This window comes from Frieseomelitta varia, unplaced genomic scaffold, assembly GCF_011392965.1.
Source record: "Frieseomelitta varia isolate USP_RPSP 00005682 unplaced genomic scaffold, Fvar_1.2 scaffold_532, whole genome shotgun sequence".
Taxonomy (NCBI): Eukaryota; Metazoa; Arthropoda; class Insecta; order Hymenoptera; family Apidae; genus Frieseomelitta; species Frieseomelitta varia.
The window spans coordinates 662,182-690,050 of NW_025110293.1; the positions used below are offsets into that span (position 1 = coordinate 662,182).

The following is a 27,869-nucleotide window of genomic DNA, read 5'->3' on the forward strand; positions in this document are numbered from 1 at the left end:
TGACATTAAATCTCGCATAATCCATTTCAAATAGTTATCTTGCTGCGTGTTTCCCATAGTCCTTGCGGTGAGTTTTCTCAGTTAGTTATTGAAAAAATAAGAGCCCCACCCATTGACACAGAAACGTTCAGACGCGTGTCGACAACCCCTAACTGAACGTGTTTGGGGTTGCGTGCGAATGCCTGTCCAAATGATACTGATATTTATTGCTTGTACGATATCATCTACGCTATCTCTATTTTTATCTCTTGATTGAAATGGAAAACAAAGTTTTCTTCTTCTTTAAGTGATATCGCGAGATGCGCTAATTAAATTTAATTAGAATTCACGCGTTAATGAACACTATTTATCTAAGAATAAAGTACGCAGCATGATCAGCTTGTAATCAAATTGTCAAATTTATTAAACACGGTAAATAGTGGAAAGTTGAAGCATTTATCAAACGCAATTGCGTTTTTCTTACGTTTCGAATCGTATATTTTTTGTAGAGGATAGATGCAATTATTGTTGCTTAAAATTTCAATGCACCGTGAATGAATGATAATGTTGACCATGTACAGTTCACTTGCAACTGTTGCAAAAACAAATATACGTCATCGATTTACTGTGAATTTCGGTATTTGTTCGTGCAATGCGAACGCGCGCGTGCCGTGAGGTTTACAGCATTTCGAGCAGCGTATTTTTCATTTGAGTTTGCATAAAAACAAGAGCACTACGCTATTCGTCGGTAGCACTATTATACCTATTTTTATGTTGCATCAACGAATCGGGTATTACTTCGATGACAGAACAAACAAAGGGTGCGTTAATTTACCGCAGAAGCGAAAGTTTTCGGAATAAACCGCATAGTACCGATAATTTTCGTGGTCCTCCATTGAAAAAACAATTAGACCCGAACTTAATGTGATTTTCGACGTCCCCGCGAATTAATTCAATTGTTAACTCTCGCTTGATCGATAAGGGATATAAATTCCTTTGGAGTTTGGTCAGTTTTCCACGGATAATGAGATCGTTAGCAACTTGGAATAGTTCGAATCAAAAACCGACAAAAAAATCAATAGATTTCATATCTAATAAAGTTTGAGAATTACATCAAGTGAAAGGATTAAGCATTGGATATTAAAATATATGAAAAATATTTCTTTATACTTCTCGACTCGATAGCATGATAAGTTGATTTTGATTCTGATATTCGCCAGTTGGAAAATTTCGGAATAGGTAAGTGTATCCATTATGGCTTCTATCGTATTTACACGTATTTTAAATTATAAAACGAAACACGAGCGTGTTTGATTTGAATGACAACAACTAAGACTAAAAGTAATCGAGTTTCGCGGCTCGCTCATGTCTCTCCTGCGAGAAGTGGCGTCAACACCAAGATGACGTAAACAATCGCTTTTCAATTCGAGGTGACAAGTCAACGGGATGAAATCTCAGCTAAAGATTACCTCGAGTCCAGATTAAAACCCGACGATTCCCTTCTCAATCACCTGTGTGTCTTGGTCGACGACTATAAACACGTTGTTCTAATACGATCAAATTATCTCGAGTGTAACAATAATAAAAAAAAAGAAAAAAGAAGAAAAAGAAGAAACAGTTGGTTTCACACCGCATCCCCCCTCCCATTGGAGAGTTTCCAACGTATCGGAAAGTCTAGCGTTCGGCCGGTAGACTCGCGCAAGCAGCGCGCGTTAGTGCTCCGACGAAGATCGGTGGGGGTGGACGGGACAGGGGATGGGGGGCCGCAGAATAAACTTAGACATGTTTGCCGAGCAATCAAATATATGAGTGGAAAGTCTCGCAGGCGTTATCGATTGGTTCGAACACGGCTGTGGTGGCATACAGGCGAAGAGGGAAAAGAGAAGAGAGAACAGTGGAACGGATGGGTCTAGGAAGGGGTCGCGAAGGGGTCGACGGAGGGTTCGAGACGAAATGGGAACGAAAAGAGAGAGAAAGAGAGAGAGAGAGAGAAAGAGAGGGATCCACGAAACCAGTCTACGTCGTCGTCGTTGGCGGAGGGCCGAGCGGTTTGTCCAGTGTTTGTTGTTCGCCGTTGTTCGAGGGGGCAAACATAGTTTTCGAGCCGGCGAGAAGGAGCCGCCTCGTCGAACATAGATACACGTACGAATAGACAGACAAACACACGCGTTCACTGTACACCTGTGTGTATAGCTACGCTATATACGTACGCGTCCGTTAACGATATATATATGTACGCACGCGGGCACGTGTGTACGCGATGAGAGAAATAGAAGGAGTACATATGCACGCGAGCCTGTACACGTATAGGAACGCGAACTTTCGAGAAATTCGACTCTTTTATTTCCGCGCGACCTTCCTACCCGTCTGCTCCGAAGCGGCAGAGAAAAATCTCAAGAGCGCATCGTCTTCGAGAGCCTCGTCGGAGATTTCGCTTGCACAAGAAGGAATAGCGGGATGGGCCAGAGCAAGCTCGGAAGCTCGGACAAATTCTTGCGATGTCGGCGAACGGCAGGGGTTGAATCGCGAGAAAATCTTATCCACCTACCTATGTACACTTCGGATCGCTTTTATCTCCGATTTCGGACATTCTTCCCCATTCTTGTCGCGAATTCCCCCTTCGTGAAACACGTCAAACTCTATAGGAACGGCTAAATAGCAAAAGATTTTATAACCAACGAAACTGAATCTCGATGCCTCGAGTTGTCCTCGGCTGTACGAACCGTTTTCGACAAAACTCGTCAAAATTCCTAATTCATCTCTGATAATTTTATTCTTTTCAAATGAACATCCAAGGTTAGAGATTTCATGATAAATATGAAAATTATCTAAGAATCAAAACAATTTGAAATATCGGATATATTATTAATAAATATAACATGGTATTATATATATAATATTATATATAAAACTTAAGTTATATAATAATATGAGTGAAGTATACGATCAAGAAATAATAAGAAAGATACAAAAAATAGATCAATGTGCTATTTACTTTATGAGATTGTACATTTTTAAAAACCATTCGCCAGCAGTACGACGAGACATTCTGGATTATTCTACGAACGATCAGAGATAGAAGTAATTTTTCAGGATCGTTTGCTCATTGTGATACGCATCGTTATTGCTCGAAACCAGGAGTGTTGTCCTGGATAACGGAGCGTTTCTCCGTTCGTGGTAAACATCCTTTATTAAGTGCACGTTGCGCTCCGTTGGCGCGTCAATTTTTCAAAGCACCCTCGAGTTCTTTGTCTTCGCGTCTCCATCTAACTATAACGATAAGCACGCGTAGCAGGGAGTAGGGGCGATTAATCGTTCCATCATCGTTAGAGATGGTGGTCTCGACTCTGTGACAATGGCGGAAACGAAACTTCTTTCACTCTTTCCCTCGCTGGACAAAGTGATTTTCGTTTTTTTCCAAGTGTCGAATGCACCGCGCATACATTTTCATTTGCGTGAAGAGAACAAGAGAGGGCAAAACGAAGATTAATCGATATCGTTCAGTCAAAAAACTTTGTCGCGAGATAATACCATTTATCTAATCCTCTTGTTTATACGAGCATCGAAGATTAATGAAATTTCTTTTTTTTTTTTATTTTCAGGCTGTGCATTCGTGAAACTTTCATCACATCAAGAAGCGCTAGCGGCGATCAATACCTTACACGGTAGCCAAACTATGCCGGTGAGTGCGAGCTATACTGTTTTTCTAAACATATCGAAAACTGACGTGAAACGATTTGAAATTTTTTGTTTTGTTTAAATCAACAAACTTGCAACTTGTAACAACGAAATAATTTTTTTTTTAATTAATAAAAAATATGTGTGTGTGTGTGTGTGTATATATATATATATATATATATATATATATATATATATATATATATAGATAGAACGATAGAATGTGGCTGTGATTTTTTTTTTTTAAATACACGAATTGATTTGCGAAAGATACAGTGAAGTAATAATTTACGTAGGAACTTGCTTGTAAATTGTAAAAGGGGCCAAGATTTTATCATATTTACGTTAAATTAAATAATGTGCATCGAGTACTGATTATTATAATTAAATGCACGTCAATGGCTCTAAGGAAATTGCGCAAACAGACGTATACGTAAAATTCGACATGGCAAATGGTGTTGAAAATAACAGGGATGACGTGTGAGCATCCCTGGATTTATGGATGACTGTCCCACGGAAGAGGTAAATCGTACAGGGTGGACAGCTGTCGTAATGACTGTTGTGCCAGCAAATATCCCGTGCCTCCAATCTAATGACTGGCCAAATAGAAATCTGCATAACACTTGGAGAAGTGTGGGTCACCTCCTTCTCCGTCGCTGAATCTCCTATGGCTTCTATCAAACCGCCAAACTTTCTCAGCTTAGGGTCGGAGCAGGAATTCCCAGTTGTAATTGAATTGTCAGTGAGTTTCGTCCGGGAGGGATTCCACCTGCTGATTGGCGAAAGTTCGCAAAGCCGCTTGCCGAACTTGACCATACAACATTCCTCTCCCGCTATCGTCGTTATTATCGTTCTATAGTTATTCCCTTATATTTATCGACATATCCAAGTCCGCTTAATAGAACAGCTCGACAATTAATGATGAAACATCGACCAAACCAGCTATCAGTGGTTGATGGAAGATGCTACTAGATATACATGGACACTGCTACGAGAAATGCACGACTTGTCTGACGACAGAACTGAATCTACTGTGATACTTTGTGTTTACAATTGCAGGGATTTATATTTGCTCCATTTTATATTGCTTGTTAGTGAATACTTGAAGCTCGTACTTTTAAAATTTTCGTACTAATATACATTTCCTGTATTTTTTGAATGAAACGAAACTTCTCTCTATATTTTTCTGAAAAGAATTATAGAATATATCAGATGAAAGTTAAAGAAATTACAAAGAACATCGTAATCGTAGCTTTGAACTTCAAACATAATTAATTAAAAGATAATGGATAATATTTATTCTCTTTCGTTATTTTTTTTTTTTTTTTTTTTGTTTAAATTCTTGATATACTATTATATATCACATAGAAATACTTTATAAAAACTTTTCTTTCATCTTCTATATTATCATCCTTCATCTCGTATTGATTTATTAGAATTTTACTTCGTGAGAGCATTTTCAAGTACGTGAAATTACATAGAAACTTAGTAATCATGCGCGCACGGTGCAATTTATGTTACGTTACGAACGTACATGCGTAAAGAAACGAACGCAACGAAGTACGAGAAACGTTGAAAGTCCATGTACACCCGATATTTTCCGACGTATCCGGTAATTGTTTCGTCGTCCATCGGTCCGGCGGGTAAAGTAAAAAAAACGCGGCCCCGTATTTTCCAATATCAACGAGAAATTCGCGTTCCGTGTCACGCGTGTGCCTCGTGTGTGAAATCACGGATTGCATCGTAGCCGAAGGGCGTGGCGGGGACAGATGCGAGGCTGTTACGTGAATATTACTCGTTACAACGCTCTAATCTAATAACGAAATACGAGGAGAAATTGTGGGCACAGAAAGGGAACTTTAGGATCGTGCCAGGGACTATTTGCCCTTAAAAGAGAAACTGACATGGCGCGGAACGTAATATGCAGATCGCTTAATTATCACTGCGAATTATGCAAATCTTGATACCAACGTTACGAGATTTCGTCGCGTTCCATCGAGTGGTTCGAGGCCGCCAAAATCACCCGAGTGTGGCACGAGACACGCAGTTTGCCGTTTCATTAGGACGATTCTAGATTTATTAACCTCGTAGAAACGTTCATAATCGGTGGGACGTCACGGCGCGACGCGCCCTCGTTAAACCTACTGAATTGAAGTTGTACTAAAATTTTATCGTCCACCCGTTTTACGTATGAAACGCTCGTAGGACACGGTTTTCTTTCGCGTCTATCATCTAATACTCTTTAATTCTTACTCTCGTCTCTACTAATTCTTGTCTCTGTCGTCTCTAAGGAGAGATTCAGATACATTATTCAACGTTCGCGTTCGTAAACCAAAACGTGATACGTGTAGCAATGGTGTATCGTGACCGAAAACTGTGAGATCGATTTCAATATTAACAGTTCTTTCGGTGAGTAATTATCGCGATAGAATCGCGATAGAATCGTTCTGCAGTAATATTCAGAACGTAATATACAGCGAACGATATTGCAGCGTTGTAAGGATAATTCGATTTGGCTGCGTTCGATCTAGTTTCCCGTGATACACAGCAATCCTCGGTTTCTCGGTCTATTTCTTGCACGTACATCGCTACTCGCATACGAATGTGATTTCTTGTACGCTGACGCATCAGCATAAAATTGAGAGAGAAATAATAAAGAGAATTTTCACGATCGCGTAGATATGGCGCACGATCTTTGAAAACGGAAGAATTTTTCGTTACTTCTAACGAAGGAAGGAGTTTCTCGCTCTATTATCGCAATGACAAAGATCCAATGAACTAAATATTCCCGTTTTATAACCAAGTAAACGTGTTCGACGGAGAATCGATTGCATAAAGGACGAGCAATTAAGTGGCACGATGGTACAGTATATACTAGAGATGCTTCAGGATACAAGGTAACTGGTCACAGGACGAAAACGTTCGGGTCGAGGAAGATCCTTGTGATGATTAAGGCCTGTTAAATCGAGGGATGTGCGAGTAGCGTTGGGGGCCTCGTAGATATGAGGGATCTCAGGGCAGAACATTCCAAGGACTCTCTATATCGAAAGAGAACGAGCCAAGGGCAGACATAGAGAACTTAGGAGAGGAAAATCTCGAGCTTTGTCCTTGGTAAACGAGAATATTCTAGACGTTTACCATGTGAGTCGGGTTGGCATGCTACTCGAATGTTTGGGAATACTTTTCTCGAAATATCCTCTCTTCAATTTCCTTTATTAAGCCATCTACTAAACGTAGACAACAATTTTGATTGTCCAAATAACCTAGTTTTGCACTCTCTTTCGTTCATCGAATTAATCTTTTGATTTGTACAGTGTGTTTCCGAGCCGAAATAAGCACAAACAAAATAATCCACCCAGACTTAAACAAATTTGAAGTAAAAAAAATAAGAATCGAGGAATTATATTTCTACTAATTTATCATTTTCACTTTAAAGTACAATGCAAAGGAAGCAAATTCGTTCAGCTCGAAATTTTCAAATAAAACAACAAATAAGTAGAATTTTAATACCAGCTCAGAGAAATTGAAAATCCTTGGACATCTATATTCGTTTGTAGACGGTATTTAAAATCAGTACTTGGGTATTTCCATTGTTGCCGTCGTATATCAAGAACTACAAAGTCTATTGTACCGGATCATGCGATAATATTTCTTTTCGTCGAGTAACTTTGCGCGACCATTGCGGTTAATATTTCGCAGTGTCAATACTGCAGTTTTTCTTCCAACGAGAAAGAAAAAAGACAAAATAAAAAAATAAAAAAGAAACTGCTACTTTATACGACTGAAGTTCTGTAAACATTTTTCACTTCGGATTCAGTAACCGTGTAATATGATTTACGTTGCTCGAATAGACGACGCGTTCGCACAGTAACTTCACCGGGCAATATTTCCACGGTATTCGCGATCCGTTTTTCTCAATGTAAGCGTTATAAGTTTCCATCAACCGGCCAGCATAAAAATATTACACTTCTAACTCTATCGTTCGATCACCGTTCATCCGTAAACTGCGAATTTCAAGTAAACTTTCCTCCCTTTGTACTGAAGGTGACTGTTTCTCGAAGCGAAAATTTCTAACCCTCTCGCTAAATGATACTGAATTCCCATCGAACATTCCCATTGAAAACTTGACGGTGTATCGTCGAAAACACCAAAGAAAAACTCCGGCATCGTTCAAGTATGCAAGAGGTACAATATTTAGGTGTTTGCATAATACGCATGCGAAGAAGCAATTTGAAAGCGATGCTTGGCAAAATCAATTGTTTCTCTGTCGAAAAGGGGGCCGAATTTACATCTATATTGTGGAGGAACAATATTTCTCTGGGGGGTTCTCATCTGGTAACAAGGGGGAGGGGATGGGGTCAATTTCGAAATCATAGCGTGGGTATCAACTGATCGATCATTAAACCAGGGTTATTACCGTGAAAAATTGCCAGCCACGTCGCGCAAATTCCCCGATCATTCTTTTTTTTTTTTTTTTTTTCTGGGAGCTCATCGAGCCGTATAATGCGGTTTGCTCTACTCGAATTGACAGGGTGTTCACGCGTCACGCAGCGGGCAATATTTCTCCTGGGGCTCAATATTTCTGCGAGGTTCGCGGTCCGTCTCTCGCGGTACGTGTCACCGGTGGAATGCGAGCAAGCCGGCCTCACGCGTAGTTATGCCTTCTGAAGCGTGTGACATTTCTTGTCACGCCTCGCGACACGCTCGCGCAACCCTCCCCGCGGCATCTGCTCTTCGTTCATGCCCATGGCTCTGCAAACTCCTGAAATGTCTCGTAATAAAAGCAAACCTACGGGAGAAGTGTTTTGCTACGGTGCCGGGCTAAAACGTGCCAGAACGTAACACAGTCGTTCTCAGTGTAGGAATTTTACGTAACGTTGCTCCGTTTTTATTTTCCTCGCCGACCCTCGGGCGTGCTGCCACCGCTCGGAAATTAAGTGCTCGGAATAAAAAAGACCCCCGCCGTTCCTCCATACTGGAACGCGTGTGGAGACGAATTTAAACAACGTCTTGTCCCTCGCCTATCCTTCGTTCCCCGATAATTTTCAATCTAGCCTGCCAATGAAGGCGACTGCTTGTCATCGCAGCACCGAAGTTGGCTGCTCTTTTAATGCGTGTCGCGTGACTCGAAAGATTCAACATTCGGTATTTGAGGGAATTATCGGATTTGTCAGAAAGTATTGTAGCCAAACGATTACGCAATAAAATATCCATCCTGGATACATTTCAGATTAGATTTCGAAGCGGGCGCTTGTACAACAGTTTGCATTATCCGGGAGATAATTCACATTGGAACTTATCGTATTTGCTCGGACTTTTATCGAAAAGGTTCGCTCGAATAATGGATGTATTCTTATCGATTCATCGAAATTGTAACGTTCTACTGCATATTTCGAGGAACTGTGTTTATTCAACTGAAATTCACTCCCAATTTCACGATTTTTACCTTGGAAAATATTCTCAATAATGGATGATGATTAATTGACACTTACTTCTCGTTGGCAATTGTGACCGAAGAGAACGAGACCTCGCAATGCGAATTCGATTCGATCGATAAAAATCCTTCGGAGGAGACGTTGACACGCGCGATTAGACACGCGAACTTAAGAAGTTCATTAAACTGAGAAAAGTGGAAACGTGTGTTGTAGTTGGACGTTGTAGATGTGTTGTAGGTGGCGGAGTATCGATGGTAGGGAGTAGCCCTCCAGCCTTAGCGGATATTCCTTTCTGTTCGAGGAAACGGGCGAAAAGTGGATGGAAGGAAATTGTCTCTGCATTAACGGAGGCTCGGAAACTGCTTCCAACATTTAATTAAAGACATTCCCTGAGTAATTCCCTTGGCGGCCTCGTAATTGCATTGCTTTTATCTCCTATACAACTGTTACTTGTTTGGCGAGTCTTTTCTATCGGGAGTCAGAACAGGAGACCAAATCCCGTGGGCAAAAAAGAAAAAAAAAGGAGGAAGAAGAAGAAGAAGAAGAAGAAAAAGAAACAACAAGAAGACAAGTAAGAAGGAAAAGAAAGACACGCGATCAAGCGTGTGATACATAGAAACCTCTCGATATAAACGACATCTCCTGGCTCTCCACCTAAAGGATAATAGTTCTTAAGGAGCGCCTCTGAATATCCCTATTACCGTGATTAAATTTGAATTGGAGGGAATTAAGCCGACTAGTATCTCGTGAACTTAAAAATAGACGAATCGATTCGTACCAAGCTAACGTGGGACGATGTAGCGTGACTGAAATGTAAAATTATTACGGGGACGTTTAACGAGTAAAGATTAAATTATTGCAGATAGGATTTACGTCTCCTCGAATTGATTGCTCTTCAAAACGGAGCTACCCCCGTAATTACGGAACCCTTCTTACCAAAACATCCTCCACGAGCTTCCAGTAGAAACTGATATTGGCATCTTATAATCGAAACGAAATCCCCTTCGCCATCTTCCTCTACTTAATTTCCGCGAACGAAAAATTTATTCGCCGTTACGGAATATTGCGCAACGTTCTTCAAAATTCTACGGTCTGGCAAGAGACGAACGCTCGAAGATACTTGAATCCTTTTACTTATTACCAGGAGCAGATTTATCCTTGATGCTAATGACGTTGTAAACCGAAACACCATGGGGTCCCCAAAATTGCTTGTCAAAAAAACTAGAAAAATTCACAGAAATGAACGGATGAAAATTTTCGCCTGGCTAAAAACAATGTTTATCGAATCGACATATATTTTTAATAAAGCAAGGAAAACTTTCTCCAAAGTGTCAATAACGAAAGATAAATGCAGAGGAACTATACTCGAGAAACGATCAAACTTTTTAACCATTCTGTCAACTGAAAATACAACTAGATGAAACAATAAAATACTTATTTACAGTTTTACAATTAACGACTATTTATTTTTCTATTACATTACTTAAATGAAATGAGTCCTAGCGACCATTAGCTTCAAAAGCTGGATCTGCTACTGCTTACTATCTGAACTCGTAACGACAAATTTGGAAAGAAATTCGAAGGCGGGAAGATTTCCCTCTGGCCTTGTGAGCAAGCCAAAGTGTGGAACTTGTAATTTGAAATGCAGCAGAGAATTGGACAATTTACATCCATCCCTCCGTTTCGGATTCCGACAGAGAATCACGTGGACAAGAGGCAATCGGCGTTCCGGCCAGTCTTGCGGTTCCAGTTGTATCTATTGAAATTACCAGCTGGCGAATTGGCAAGTGTGATGGCGCAGCTAACGGGAGAACCTCCAATCAGTAGGTAATTGCCTCATTCCGTTGCCAGATCTGCTGCAATATCGCGGATCTCTAAGAGATTTTTTTTGGTTTACACCAAAACTTGTTGAACGTGCGAATTTTGATAAAAGTTTCAATTCGATACGTCGTTTCTACGATCTACGAAAGTGTACGATCCATCTGTTATTAAAATACCTATAACCGCGTACAAAGGTGAAATGTTCAACGATTACGTAACATAATGATAAGCAAAACAACGATATTCTAAACGTAATTGCCAACAGAATTTAATTAACTGTTATTCAACAGCTAATTAAATCAGAAACTGTCAACTCCTTACGAAGAAATTCAACGAACACGATGCGACGCGACGTTAATAAAGGGACAATTTCATAACGCTCGCAGCGCCGCCAAACACAAAGCGAGAAAGCAGATTTGAAAGAATCAGAAGCATCGGCGTCCGACTCGTTTCCCGACGATCTAACGTTACAAAAGCCAGGAACTGTTCCAACTGTACAAAGTTCATCTCTCGTTGAGCCCCGTGTAACGAAGACTTTGTACTCCGGCGCTATAACGAGACTGTGCTTTTGTGTCGCGGATTTTAAAGAGATACAGCCTACACGGTAAAGTGTACAAACATAACGAGCCGAGGAGTGGAAGCTTCAAACGTTCTCCTCGTGATATCGCTTGGGGTGGCTTTTTCTTTTCGCGTGTGGTTCAGAACGTTGGATCGGAATTAATGAACCGTAATCCCCCAATAATGAGGCTTCGGCTTCACTGGCTCTGATACGACCTCGGCACCCTTCTTATCCCCTCCCAACCCCGTCTGTCGGCCTCTATACTGTATCGATGTGCATGTACGCTCTGTGTAAATGTCATATATGCCACGCGACTTAGCCAACCGTCGCTACGCAGAGAGAGAGAGAGAGAGAGAGAGAGAGAGAGAGAGAGAGAGAGAGAGAGAGAGAGAGAGAGAGAGAAAGAGAGAGAGAGAAAAGGCCTTCCACGTTTCGAGACTGTCGACGCGAGACAAATTATTTTCCTCAACAACACGCGTCGATGCTTTTCACGGCGCATAACGAGTTGTTCGAGCGGCTTCGCTCGTACAGAGAATACAAAATGTCCCTCCGCCCTCCCCTCCCCCTCACCCACCACCCCTTCCCGCTTCCTACTCTCCTCTTTACGGTCGTTCTCTTGCCTGTCGATATTTTTCCCAGCTTTATGAAGGAACGCCCCTGAATATTTTTGCCCTGCGAATTTTCCCATCGCCAGTGACCTCGACGACGACGTCGAGGTTGCCGAGGTGCATCTTTCCGTCGCGTCGTTGCCTGGGGAGGAAAAAACTACGTTGCCGTGACGTAATTCGACGAAACAAGTTATTTCAAAATTGCCTTGTCCGATTATTTTTTTCTTCTTTCTCTTTCTCTGTTAAAATATGTCGATGGATCGCAATTGCCAACGGTTCACAATATATTTATAAAACGTTTTCGAGAACGTTAACGGGTCACACGTCGGAGACAATAGGTTCCGCGATATTTGAGTTTTCTCACTCAAACGAGGCCAAAATTCTAGCTTGAGTTTCAGGATTTCTCGAATAAGGGAAGAGAAACAACACATATGAGTTTCGCCGGATACTCTTGATATTAGTTACAGTAATGTGGAAAGTTGTATCCAACCATGAAACCCGCATAACTTTTATGCCTTGTAAACTGCGGCCGGATCCCGGTTTCCTTGGAACGCCGCGGTTATACGCGCGTTTGGCCCCGTTCGACTCGGCTGTAAACGAAACTTTTAATAATTGCGAACCAGTCGTTCCCTTTCCGCTTCATTCTCCTCGGTAACCTTTCCCTCGACGCAACTCGCGGAACGCCAATTGTATTCGACGGTCATAAGCAAGTGCATGGTGGCGCGTGACCAAGAATTAAGTGGTGTTTTGCGTAAAATGCTAATGAAATTCCGCACCGATTGATAATAACATTCTTATTTGAAAGCGTTCAATATATCCTATGAACACAATACAAAGAAAATGTAGTGATTCAGGTAAGAAGTTAACCGTACATCTCGTACAAATAACAGATTTTAATTTTCTAACCAAATTGACTTTGGTCCGGCCACGCCTACATTTCATCAAATCTATAAATTTTTATACGAGTTCGTTTTGTCAGCGGTGCCTGGCGGTTCTGTATAAGAGACTTGGAGGGGAGGGGGGAGGAGCAAAAAAAAAAAAGAAGAACACGATGGTAAAAAGTTTTACAAATTTCGAATCTGCGTATATCGTGTCTGTACCTTTGACAACGGCACCGAAATATCCGGCACCAAAAATAATAAAAGCAAAAACGCTTTTTATAGCGAGCACAATATCCTCTCTATACGTGCCCAACATGCAATTCGACAGTATCGATGATACTTCCTGGAAAATCGTCTCTGGATATATGTAATGCACGGACGATCGATGCGACCAATTCTTGAATGAAGCTTTTCCACTCGATATTTAGCGTACGGACGCGTTACACATTTCGTTTCGGAATTTTTAATACGCATAGACACCGTCGTAATTTCCAAATTACAAAACTCGTACTCTAATGCGAGTCATTTACAGTATTTACAGTTTTCGATAATTTTAAAAACGTTCGCGACAATTTTAAGAATATTCTTGAGAGCTCCCAATCAAAATTCTTTACGATTACGTGTAATATATTCTCATACGACTTATTGTTAAAAGAATACAATTATTTAAATTTTAACTGTTACATAATAAATTTTAGAATTTTTCGTTCGTTTTAATTTGTATCGAGCGTTTTAGACGACGAATCCTCATTTTGCAAGTAAAGAGAACAAAAATGTTCAACCCTCGAGGTTCAAACCTACCATTTTCAGGTTCGATACAACTATTCACATGAAATGTAATATCACCTTCTTATATTTTTTTTTTTTTTTTTGCTCTCGACTAGGTTGTACTTTTTCTATCATATTCCAACAAAATGTAACAAAAATTCTGAACAACGATTAAAGATAATCGTGCGAGCAATATTTTCTGTGACGTGCATACTCAACTGACAATTGTTAAAATTTGAGAAACAAAACTCTTTGTTCTGTCGCCGAATAATGATTTCTTTTTATAAGTCTGAAAAGAAACATCGAGGAAGGTGGAATGAAACCAGTACAAAGATTAGCAAGGCGAAGGAAAGAAAACGATGGATAAATGATGAAAAGTCGCGTGATGAGAAGGGGGAATTTCAGCAAGCGTGTCAACGGGTTACAATATTACCGTCGTTATATAAACTCAGACACGCCCAGCATTTGCATTGATGACGTGAATATAATATATCACCAGAAGCTTGAAAGTTGAGCTTTTCTCTGCAGCCACAATGGCCACTGACCACCTGTTGCCTTTCCATTTATATTTTAGACGCAGTGAGAACGTCATCTTCTTACGTATCCTCGTAAACATCTTGCAGGAAGACGTCTTCTTACATTGAAATATACCCTGCAATAATTTCCTGCTTTGGTAACCACTTGTGGTTCTTCACTGTTGCTTTGATCAAAATACAATAGATGCCAAGTTTAAATTAAATGTATAACCTTCAAACGTTGAAAACGTACGAAAATTTACTTCTCCTCCTCTCATAAATTATACGTGTTACTTTACTGTATCTCTTTTGAAAAAAAAATTTTTTCTAGCTTCTATCAGTACCATCTTGTAAACCAATAAATTGTACAAAATAATTTATACCGTGGTACAGTGAAACGATGATGAATACTACTTTGATTCGACAAATACCACTCGGTGGTATTTAATATCACTTTGGCTAAGTGAAGCGTTCTCACGGTTTTCAAAATAAATGGTAGATATATTAAATAAAGGGAATTTGCACACGCGTTTAACGGAAACGGAACTGGCTGGATAGAACGACAGTTAATTTCCAATAACTAATGAAGGAAAGGAGGTCGTGGTCTTCTTTGATAATCACGTTCGTTGTCGAAGCGGCGTTATTATCAAATTTTCTACGTATTATAAATTCATAGAGGATGAGAAACGTGCACGCGGTCACGAAGAATATGCGAGGTTCTAGAAAATTATGCGGCTTTGCGTCGGCGACGGTAATCTCCTTGCTACAGCGCTGCTTCGTCTCATGGAAATTACGAACCGACAGGTCTGACGGGAGTATCTGATCCTTGCATTTCAGACTGCGACTTGCTTGTCGTAGCAGAGCAATTTACATTGTGAGCAACTTAATTTCAACACGCGTAACAACCTCTTTGTAGTTTTCTGCTGCCGATGGACAAATAATTCTTTTTCTTTTTATATATATATATATATATATATATATATATATATATACGAATAAATCTTTCGAGGTATATCTATATACGAATAAATCTCCGTACTGGAGTATCGTACGGATGATCCGGGATGCTTGAAATATAATTAGTTTACTTGTTAGAAGTATAACAAATAACGGATATTGGAATGATTCATTTCAGGGTGCGTCATCCAGCTTAGTGGTGAAGTTCGCAGATACTGAGAAAGAGAGACAACTAAGACGCATGCAGCAAATGGCCGGGAATATGAGCCTCCTTAACCCTTTCGTCTTCAATCAGTTCGGTGCTTACGGCGCTTATGCTCAGGTGGGTCACATAATGGTTCTCGCGTTACCATATTATCTCGCCTCGTTGTTCTCGTTATCGCGAATCACAACCTGTAATTGTTTCCTGCCTTGTTAGAGAGGATCGGCCGATACTCGACACCGTTCTGTTAATTGAGTTTTTCCCGATAACATTTCTCAATGACATTTCCAAATGTTCGGGAAATTTGGACTTTATTGCGCAGCGTCGTTTAATCAATATTAAAGTTTACGTATATTTCGCATTCGTTCGCTTAAATTTAAAAAAAAAGAAATTTTTCCAAGAACCGCAACCGTTTCTATTTAAATAATACATCCTCGATGTCAAAGTTTTATTTATTGGCCTAAACTATGGTAATCTAGAGAGAACGCATATACTTCTGAATATATTTTCGACATAAACGTTCTACTTACAGCAGCAAGCAGCTCTCATGGCCGCCGCGACCGCACAAGGGACGTACATCAATCCAATGGCGGCACTGGCACACGTTAGTGCTGGGCAACTGCCGCACGCGTTAAACGGCATGCCAAACCCCGTCGTTCCGCCAACTTCCGGTATATCTTCTTTTCTCTTTTTTTTCCTCCCCTCGCGCATCAAACGTCGTCAGTGTCAATGTAGCGTTAAACAATTTCTCGACTGTTGCGTCATTTGCGAAACTTCGAATAATAAATCAACATCAATCTTTCCAAGTTAGAAGAAGAGAAGGAAGTCGTTTCCCGATTTCCGAAAAATTATTTGAAAGAAGAAATGGGACACGCGAGGAAAGGGACTTTAACAGGTTCCATGGTGCGTACGTACACGGGCACGTATGTACACTTTGCTGCGAAATTTCGCAATTTCACTGACGCGAAACTCTTTCTTTATCTCCCCTCTTTTATCCCACTTTCCCCTCGTTTATTCCTTCATGGATCTCGCGGCGGCAGCAGCAGCAGCAGCAGCAGCAGCAGCAGCGTACAGTCCGTTGCCTTATAACCGACTCATAAATCAATACAACATTTTCACCGAGCGTGACTCGGGCGAAAGATATTGCCAGTGCCGCGAAACTTTATCGAAAGCTCGCCGCGAACGGGAAGGAGGAAAAGCCAAAGTAGCCTCGTTCCTCCCCCTTTCCTCCCCGCGCCGCCTGCCTTTTTCGCTGTCTTCTCTTTCCCGGTTTCTCTCATTCGTTCAACGCGTACACAAGAGGAGGGCACGAAGTAGCAGAGCAGGTAAACTAAGCAGGGAAATCGGCTCTCGACAAGCGCTCTGGTATACGTCGAGTCTCGTCAAGCGGAACGTAATACCGTTTGATAGGGAAATAATATTTTATTTCTCCTCCATCTACTTCTGATCTTTCCTTCGCTTACCAGCCCCGCAGACTGCCAAGCTTCTGCACTTTTATTTCTATTGGAACGACGTCACCGTGCCTGTCATTACGGATTCTTCGTCCGCAGGGAGTGCCTTGTGCAAGATGATAGATGTACTTGAAAGGATTCTCGCGATAGATTCCCGCGAATTTACGGCGATACGATGGATCGCACGGTGTCGACTTTTACCATTAATAATCTCAAGCACTCATTGTCTTTTAACCGGAAAATATGCGGCACGGCCCTGACGATTGTCGCGAATCTATCTTCGCGTGTCCCAAACAATCTTCTTGGAAAACACATCTAATTTCTACTTCGCGATACGATATAGACTCTGTAGAATAATATGCATGAGATACTCAATGCATGGCCGTAACATATCTGTACATAAAATATTCTTTCAGAATTTCTATGGTAATCCCTCCGGAATATATTAAGCGCCAATAACGAAACCGTAAGAGAAAACCTAGTCGTTGACTTATAAATGACGAAATTGTGAAACGATTCTCCGTAGAATTGCAATAAATTGCAACGTAGAATCCTTCCTGATTCAAAAATAAATTCTTTGTAAATTCATTTCTAGGTCAACAACCAGTCGCTTTCCAGAAGCTTAAAATATGCATGAAACATTGAATTCCTGACCCTCTCCCCGCCTTTAAAAAATAACACACCGACACGTACACCCAAAGGTTCGTTTACTTTTTCGTACTTGTCGAAACACTTCGCCATATCGAAGATATAGACATTGATCAAATACCGTGACAGATGGCGATCTTCGGTCTGTATTACCGAGGAAAACGAGCCGATCGATCCGTCTAAAGATTCTGTTCGTTAACCAGCGCCGTGGCGCGTTCTACAGCGCGCGTTCTACTGTTATCGGCTCTAAAATCGGATCGATGTTCCGGCAATCTGCAGATCACGCGGACCCCTCGAACGCGACGCGAGGCATCGGGATCATCGGCAAACCGTCTGACGTCCTTCCAATTATACAGTATATACCGTAAATATATACCGTAAATCGGTTGACAGGATGTACAGAGGGCAGCTAGCTAACCGTGAACGTTCCCGATCCGATGCCGCGCGTCGGGAGGGTGACTGAGGTCGGTGTTGTAAGAGCAAGAGGGTAACCGGTGTGTACTGATCAGGTTTGCTCGTAGGTACCGGTACAGGGCAACCGGTTAACGGGGCGATACCGTCGTTACCATCGCCAACGATGCCCAATTTCAACATGGCTGCACAAACACCGAATGGTCAACCAGCAGGTTCGGATCCTGGTGTCTATACCAACGGGATACCGCAGACCTACCCGGGACGTGAGTATCAACTCAGGCGCAGTGTGCCGCCCCTGCGCAATGCTCGGCCAATCGACGCTGGACTTTATTATTTTGCCTTTGCTATGAGAACGGGGTAACCTCGCCCTAGACACGTACCACGTTACCTCGATTCTTTCTCTCTAACTTGCAAAGATCTTCCCCGCCGTCTCTTTTCTTCTCGCTCTTCTGTTCGTTCGTCCACGCTCGACAACCGCGAGGGGTTGTACGCGCGAACGCGACTAAAATTACCGGCATTTACGATACGAGGATTTCTCGAACGAATCGCGTAGAAACTTTACGCAGTGATTAATACGTTCTTCCTGCGATTACTCGCTTCCATAGCGGCGAAAACATACGAAAATTTTAATTGAATGGTAAATCTTGCAACGATACTCCAGCAAAGTGTCTGTGTACCTAAGCGTTAAGATCACCTCGCGTAAATTTAATACGCGCAGTATATATATTGTACTTTCATATTCGCGATGGAAAGCCAAAGTTGATGCAACTTCGAAATCTTGGAATCGATATCAGGAATTTTCCCCGGGTTCGGCGTGCGCGCGGCGCTAGTAAAATCAGATTAAACTAACGAGGAATCGAGAAATACGCGCGATACCGCGCGATATCGATTGGTCGGTACGTATTGCGACAGGGGCCCTAGACACGTAGGTCCGTCCCCGATAAGAGCTGAGCTTACTGAAGTGTAGATGCCCTCCATCTGTCCATTCCAGCACAAGGGCTGCCCAATGGGGAGGCGGCACTCCAGCATGCCGCCGCGTATCCTGGAATGCAACCCTACCCCGGTGTCGGTAAGTTTTTTCTTCCCCACTTACTTTTTCCCTTCGTCTTATCGAGAATTCCGTCAAGCCTTCGATCTGCAAAGAGAGTTTTCACGGAACTTTAGCGAACGCATTTCATAGTGTGCTTTCTCGATAACAGCACGAAGCTCAAAGCTAGCCTCCAAAGTGCGATCCAAATCGGATTCTATAACGAGTTTTGGCCGAAAGAGAAGGGGGAAAAAAAGAAATAGGAGACGAAAAAATGAGAGAGAGAAAAAAAAAAGAGGAAACGATCGAATGAAAATCATCGCGTTGGTTATTCAACGCGAGACATGACTCCGAGATTGTTATTACATGCCTGTGTATATTGAATTTTCTTATACTTTCCGATTGTCCAAGCTTTCGATTCCCCATGAATACGATACGTTTCAGCGATGCAATCGGGAAAACGCGATCCTACCGTGGAAGTCTCGCAAAATGGTAATTCTGTTCGTTGTTAGATGTATCTTGAGCTTTTCCAACGAGAGCGTACGTTAGATGAACGACGACGATATCTCTATGTCGAACTCGTTGTTCGGTAAACGATTTCCATGTTTTCGAGGGGGATGTCTTATCGAGGAACACAGAGATTCTAAAGACGCGAGGACAAATGAATCCGAAACGATTCGATTTTAATATGCTTTTATCCGAGCATTCGAGCACTTAACTCTGAAAAAAATTCGATTCCGCTGATCGCGTTTCTGGCTGTTGCATGTAAATATGATCGCATGTGTACATTTTCAGGGTAAGTCCGGGATAGTTCGATCACCAATGACAGAGATCGGCCAATGTTAATATTTCAAAGTTGAAGCAACAGAGGGCTTTGTATCTCGTTGAAATAAAACAAATGAATAATTCCGTTGCTGTCGACAACTGCCACGAAAGCGTATTTAAGTTACAAACTACATTTCGAACTTTTAACAGATCTGAAAGTTTGTTGTTAGCGTTGCCATGTTAGTGGTATTTTGAAAAAAACAAGTAAGTTTATCTATACTGTTTCAACATTGGTGGTTACAACATAAAACTGCGGTTATAATCTCAATAATAATACCCTTGTATTCACTTTCACTTTACGTTAATAAGATGATCAATAACATTCGTTATTTTGGTACAGTTCGACCATATTTGATAAATATATGTATGTGATAATATACCGTATTGTGTATACATCATGATTATATAATATTATTACGAATTAACAAAAACTATCTACAATTTATAAAAGGAAAAGTGATACGAAGTGAAGAAGAAAACTATTTCACAGCTCCGAGAAGCAACAACTGGATTAAATATCTATGTAAACTGCGGCTAGTTTCATGATAGATGCTTTAAATACGAAAACATTAACGATTTGTGTGAAAAATTGAAGAAGAAAGACGTAGTAACAATTTCTTCGTGCCTTGTTATCTTTCAACGTTGGTCTCACCAGCCGACTAATTTTTTATTGGAAATGAAAATGAATAATTTTCATTTTTTACGAAATAGAATTTGCTTATATTCTAAATAATATTGAAATATTGAAAACAACAATTTTACAATGTTTCTTTTCAAAGAAAAAAAAAGAAAAATGGTCGATCTAACCCGGACTTACTACCTACGTATATAATACATAAATGTACATAAATATATATACATGCACATATTTATACACATATACAAGAATACAAATGTTTCGTTCGTATCGTTATAATCATAAGTATTATATATATTTATATTATTATTATTATTATTATTATTATTATATTCGTATATATAAGTATATTATATAGACGTGTCGCGTCATTATATTGTATAATGCTTCTGATGTGCTGCTACAGTGTAGCTTCGATGTTCTTTTAAATATATGCGTCGTGTACATTATATATTGTTAACTCTTAAGCGCATCATGTACCGTGCATGTTCATTAATACGCAGACAACACGTAATCGGCTAGGCTGTCGAAGAACCGAACGATGTTACATCAAAGTGCGATACACCGGCAGAAATTATAATCCAATAACCAGCATCAAAATGGACGATTCTGTTTCAAAGATAATCAACGTGCCAACGTAACTATACTTCGATTCGTTCCACTCACCGTTAGCAATTAACGCACGGGGTTTGATGAATTCTCTGTTCCAATGGTTAAATTAATAACAGAGCGTCCGAATTGCCGTTTCGGCGGCGCCAAGTCTCATAACCGCGCGTCATTATCGATTGGGAAAACATTCGAAAAGCCCGAGGAAACTCGGATCGTGGTAATAATTATTTTCGCGCAGAAAACACGCGCGTCGAAAACCTGTACGAGATTGCGTGGCGGGAGATCTTTTTTTTTTTCTTTTTTTTTAATTCTTTTCAATTCGTAAAACAAATTGCGTAATTAAAATTGCACTCGTTAAATGTCTTTCGAGCGTTCTTTCTCTTTCAATTTTACCTCGTGATGACATCTGATTGACGCGCTACGTGCGTATGTAATAAAATTTACGCGAATTGCTCGCTTTGATGTTGGTTACTGGACACAGACACGTGTGAAGTACGGTTTTGTACAAGTTTCCCCTACAATGTTCGGTTCGTCATCCCGTATTCTTTTTCTGTTGGTCGTCTATTAGCATCGGGGAGATCCCGTTTTTCTATCCATCTATCTTTCCTGTCTCTGTGCGTGCACGCGGAATTGGTAAAAATTCATCAAATTTGAGCCATAACGTCCGCGCGCGGAGCCCGCGCTGGTTTTCCCGTGTTTGCCAAAGACTCAAAAATAGGATATTCTTTTTCTGTGTATTTTCGTCCAGTGTACACAGACCGTGGAGATCAGCGAATGGGGAAAAAAAAAAGCAATCCGAAATATCGCGTGTCCCTCTATATCCGGGCGAATGGTAACCGACGTATGATGGCGTATTTATTTCATATGCCAAACGTTGGGCCATCGTTGAACCGAAAACTCCAGTAACGTCAATCGGAATATATTAAAGCAATGTTTGCACGGAAATAATTAATTTCCAAGCGAAAATTTACCTCTTCTAATCTGAGAGCGAACGGCCAAACCCCTTCATTCCGCTACCGCTGACCGCCCCTCTCTCTACGTTTATCCGTCACAAACAAATATCAATCGCGCGCGTTTTAAATATTTGCCAAGGTGTATAATTAATGCCGTTATAATTGCTTTTCTCTAATATCGTGCAGTTTATCCGTTGCAGCAGTCTACAGCCTCCGCGCGTATCCCATGTGTAACCGACCGTAAAGTATCTCGCAAAGTTTCACGATATTTCGAAAATCGTACGAATTTTCTTTTCATTTTTACCGGCGGAACAAACTCGCCATTAAAGTAAGTAAAGTTTTACGAGTGCGTTTTACTAATTGATTGTACAATTAATGTACAAACATTTGTTTGTCAATTGTCGTACAACTAACCAATGACTTTTTCACCGTCTCGTCGCGTTCTAAATATCGATTCAAATTTGCCTTGCCTCGTGCACACGCGCGATTTTAATAATCGCGGGTGTCTGTGTTCGGCGCATAATGAGACGAGACAGAACGGATAGAACGCGACTTTGAAGCGATATCGCGTGACAGTTAATGTCGGTAATATCGGATAGGATTGCTGTAAAATACAAAAGTATCGTGTTAAAAGTCGTGGAACGGTGAGAACGTTGAGGGTCGAATATCCTTACAGTAGAAAACGCTGCGACGAACTGGCGGGCTAGACACGTTAATGGAAAAGAGGCTTGCTCGTCTATTGACTTTTTTTCTTTCGTTTACTCTGGAACCTTACCTGAAGGTCCAGAGACTCTTCTCGTTAACTCGACCAACCGTGACCAGAATTTCGCAAAGTATCGCCACCGGTTTCCTTTTTTTGCTTTTCTCTCTCCCCCCCCCCGTCCCTCTTTGTTTTCCAAGTTTTCATCGAATTAAACGCCGTGTTTTCGTTGTTCATCCGCGTTTTGTTATGAACGAGTTATAAACCGTCCTGCCATAATTATTTCTCGACCTGCCGCTGACGACAATGCAATTTCGCATTAACTCGATTGACGTTGACCATGCAGTTTACCTTTTATTAATGTCGCTGTTCGTTACATTTACGCTGTTGCATTTCCTGGAATTGTAACCCGTTGACGCGATTATGCATACGATGTTACTCGCATTTTACACGAGGAACACTGACGCTCACGACAGGCTGTGTTTTATGGAAGCGAAATAGGAACGATAAGAACGGCATGCACACCGTGGATTGATGTGGACACATCATGATGTATTTGTTATTTGTTACTGTCGCAGCTTATCCCGCCGTCTACGGCCAGTTTCCTCAAGCTATTCCTCAGCCGATGACCGCCGTGGCACCCACGCAGAGGGAAGGTAAGTACAAAACACTCATCAACGTGTAACTGTTGACTGTAAACACGAATGATTGTAGCCCTGAGGTTGTAGATCCAACTCCCAAACGTCCAGACACGAGTTTATCCCTCAGTCATTATATCATGCAAGATACGCAATAATCGATCGCAAGGGTGGTTTCTTCCTACGCGTGTCGAAGTGCGTGAAACACTCGCTACATGAGAAATTATCGTCTTTCTCCATATATTGTTTTTTTTTTTTTTTTTTCAATCGCAGAAGAACAGGATTTTCCGATAACGACGAAGGTAATGAACGAGCATCGGAACAAGTCAATAACGGAGCTACGTTTCCTTCGGTTAATACGCTCGGTAAAAATTAATTTTACCGTCTCCTTTCTAGCCGAAATGTAACGATAAAGATGAACGATGACTTACGACTGTTGACGAACTTCCACGGAAACGTTATACTATTTTGGCCCAAGCCAATGCCGCGAGAATAGCGCTGGGTTTCCTCGCTGCAAAAGCTGCACAAGATAGGTCTCCTCGCTCGCATCGTGTTTCGCCCGTTAATTACTGACTGAGATAACACGAAAGAATGAACGTTTCACCATTTCGCGTCTTTTCGTCTGACGGAACACACGTTTCATTTTCTCGACAGCAAGAATGGCCCAAAAAATGGCGTATTAATTAAGTCAATTCGCATCGAATTAAATGCGCAGGATTAATCGCATACGCGTCGAATGTCGTTGCAAGAAACGCAGGTGAAAGGGCAAATCGTTCGTCAACATTATCTATGAGAGTAAGAGAATGAGAGAGAGAGAGAGAGAGAGAGAGAGAGAGAGAGAAAGAAGGCCAGTGGGGATTAAAGATGGCGGATAAGCGGCAGAAAAGATAGAGGGTAGACGGAGCCGAGCCAGCGCCTAATTGCAATTAACAACTCGCCATTATTAGAATATACGACGCCTAACAATGAGATAATGCAAATAAAACGAAAGTTTTAATTACTTTGCCGTTACGCCTGCCGGCGATCCGTTGTTACATCGTAGGATAATGGGAAGTTTACCGCGACAGCGTTGCCCCTCCCACGCTTCGTTCAGGTCTCCTCGATATCCCTATTTTCTGCACTCTTCCAGCGTCGCTTTTCGCCTGCTTTCCCGAACGCACACACCATCTCGTTGGTATATTTTCGCATATGCTTTCGCGAGATACGTTTTTCTTTTTTTTTTTTTTTTAATTGTCTTACACATTCGCTGTTACGAAAATAAAGAATTCTTCTTGTTAATTGAAAAAAAAAAAAAAACGGTTGCAGTATAATTTACTCGTGGAAATTACAGTTGCTGAAATAAAAAAGGAAGAAAAGGAGAAAGCAAACTTGTTTACGTAATGTGAATAATATTAATGTAACGCGACGATAATAAATATATTTATTTTGGACACGGGATAAAAAGCGAGGTTCAAGTGCAAAGGTATATACAGCGAATGTGTCTCAGCGAGGTCAATAATCACGTATCGAATTTAATTTTAATCGTGTACGATCGTTTCGAATCTGGTCCCGATTTATTTACTTCTCAAACACGTGGTGTGTAGTGGATATTGAAATTAGAAAAGAACAACAACGTAGCCTAATGGAGGAAGATGCGACAGCGACATCGGAAGAACGATATCGTTTACTCTTGTCATCATTGCATGACATCGTTATCAATTTTATATTTAGTGTCGCTTCGTTCATCATTTTTGCTTTTTTAAACTGTTCTTTATGTATTATACGTCTCACAAAGTGTTCTCGGTGTTCGTGTCTCTCTCTTTTGTTCAACAATCGTTGTACCACGACATTATGGGCGTTTCTCATGGAAACTCTACATTTATTCTTTATATAGATAGGTATACATCGGTGTGTTTTCGTTGTACTCAATGTCACTATTCTTAGCTGTGCTCGGTGTTGCGCTGTCGACCAACATTGATCGTCGCTTTCTCACGACGATCAATCGTACATCGTGTTAACTGTATATAAAACGTGCACTTATTACCGATGTTTATCGATAGTCGTATCGTTACGTAGCTAATATCAACGTTTGTGTATCTGTTCTCTGTGATAAATATCGAATTTTTAGTTTTGAGTTACGAGATCTCCTTCACTTTCAATTCAATTCAACCCTGTTCGAACAATCGTTCGAAACATCCTAAATATTTATACGAGAAACGTATATGTGTACGTACATACACGATGCTCTTTGCATCAAACGTTTATTTACGCGTGTACATACCAGAGGAATAATCGCAGTTAATTCGCAGTATAAAATTATCAATAACAACTCTGCATACGTTCGAAAGCTCGAATCACTCGGATAAAAAAAAAAAAAAAAATGAAGTGTGCAAGAGAACGTCGTTCGAAATTCGTTTAAATAAAAGAATCTTCAAACGGTGGAAGATTAGGTTCAATGCATACTCGTCTGCTGGTAGACACTGCCTCTCGCCCTCGGGTTTTGGGGAGGTGTTGCTTTCATTAAATTCGCGTGCACGTCCCGCGCGTGGGCCAATTAGAGAGTCGAAAACCAATTTCAGGATCAACGATCGCATGGCACGACGACGTTGGCCAAATTTATGGCTCGTTCTTCGTGATTCCGGCGTCCACCGCAATTTCTCCTCCATTCTCCTCTTCGTCGGAACCGGAAACCCGTCGACACCGGCTCTAATTTGGGTTTCACGTGACAACTACGATCGAGTTATTACCGAGACGAAGTCGGCTCTCGCGAAAAAGACAGAACATTTGTCCTTCTCTGTGTAAACCACAAACGTTGTAAGCACAGAGTTTTTCTTAAATTTCCCACAACGAGTAGCGATATTTCGAAGCACGTATATTGTGATAAATAAATTTCTCGTTTCTGGAAAAATATTTTCAAAACTTGTAACTTCGTGTCTACTTGCAAATATCAAATATCGTGTCTACTTGTATACATTTTTGTGTTTCATTCGTTCGGTAATTATACTTCTTCGTACTGTAATTATGGCACGGTGAAGCCCCGGGAGCTTATCTAAATTTCATTTGAATATAAATATTCGAAACGAGATGCACTAAAATTTCGTAAAATATTCTTCCTTCATAACACATTGTTTGTTATCTAAATTTTCATAAATATCGCCAACACGATAACGTTAAGTGATTCCGTAAATTTCAATCTCTCGCTCGATATATCTATTCATTCGTCATTAAAACCAATTAACCATCGTCATCATAATAACGCAATGATCCCATTATGCATCTTCATCGGTTCGTTTCCTCCGATAATCTGATATTTTCTGTCTCATCCGACGCTTTGAAGACGTTTCACGCGCCATTGCATACTCGAATACTTTTCTAATTGCGTCAAAAGCCAGTCGTCGGTTGATCGATTTTAAAAGTAGACGGAAGTAGTTATGATTAACCAAGGGCCGTGAAATGAACGAGACCCGTTAAATGTCCACGGAACTGGAAACGGACAATTACGCTCACTTGTGGTAATTCGACACGGTAACGTTCGCTCGCAAAGGCGTAGAAGTGACAGAAGGGGCGAATCTCGGCGATGAACGAACGAGTCGCGATGAGTAGCATCCTAAAAGTTGAGTGGCAGCCATCTCATTACTTAAATGCGTCCGTTAGCCGAGAGAAGCGCAGGCCAAGAGAGCAGAAGTTTCCACGGTCATAATCGCCGCTAATTGACGTCGGGGAGTTATAAAGTTCAGTGAAATTAGCTAAATCCGTATTTGGACTCTCGTTATTCTGACCCCTTACTTTGCTTCTTCCGTTGGACTTTCCTCCCACGGACGTATTAATCGTCGGTGTCTTTATATCTCTTGCGGCTGACATAAAGAATTTTTCGTTGTCCGGCGAAAGCTCTGTGCTTAAATTGAGAAGGAACTTGCGTATCGTTTCGAAACTTTAACGAATACGTACGTGATAATCCATCATCGTTAATTGGCGAAAGTGTCTTCGAGGAAATTCGGTTACAGATGAAAGAACAAATCGCCTAAGGAGGCGTGGATAAGAAATTAGCCGAAACGTAAAGCGAAGTAAAAAGTCAATGAAAATTTATAAATCAGAAATTATCAGAAATTATTACAGAAGAGATCTATGAAAATCATAGTTCCTTTCATCTTCCGTTGCTGGCTTCTTTTTTTGCGGAGAGAGACAAACGACGAAACGTTATTTAGCGAGTTTTCACGCATTCTGTCATTCATTTTTTTTTTTTTTTTTTTGTACGTTTACAAATGTCAAGCTATGTAATAATGAGATGACGGATTAACATGTTTGGCAGTCTCATGTAAAGTGTCGCACCATCGTAATCAGTATCATCACTATCACTATACTCCTTATATCCCATTTGCATTCATTTAAAAATGCCCTTCACCTCGCTCGTCATTGTGTTGTGAATCCCAGTGTTGTATGTTTGTATATTTGAAAGTATAAATACTCAACGTTACTTGAATCGCGGAGAAGCTCATTATCGTAACAAACATCGTCGTGACATTCTAATCATTACTCTCTTCGTCGGCAATCATGCATCTCTATCCTCTCATTCGATCCATTTCTT

The 27,869-nt window shown here is 40.9% G+C and overlaps 1 protein-coding gene across 25 annotated transcripts in view; it reads left to right on the plus strand.

Annotated features, from left to right (window-relative positions):
* Positions 1-27,869, plus strand: part of LOC122533483 (CUGBP Elav-like family member 4) — a 571,418-nt gene that overhangs the window by 539,889 nt on the left and 3,660 nt on the right. For 18 of the 25 annotated variants that reach the window (XM_043663247.1, XM_043663248.1, XM_043663256.1 and 15 more), the window contains 6 exons: positions 3,582-3,661; positions 15,380-15,523; positions 15,936-16,074; positions 18,012-18,179; positions 18,884-18,985; positions 23,246-23,323. In XM_043663247.1, the coding sequence (XP_043519182.1) occupies positions 3,582-3,661; positions 15,380-15,523; positions 15,936-16,074; positions 18,012-18,179; positions 18,884-18,985; positions 23,246-23,323 (711 nt within the window). The remainder of the gene's footprint in view (positions 1-3,581; positions 3,662-15,379; positions 15,524-15,935; positions 16,075-18,011; positions 18,180-18,883; positions 18,986-23,245; positions 23,324-27,869) is intronic. The other 7 variants (XM_043663243.1, XM_043663254.1, XM_043663249.1 and 4 more) reach the window with 5 other exon arrangements.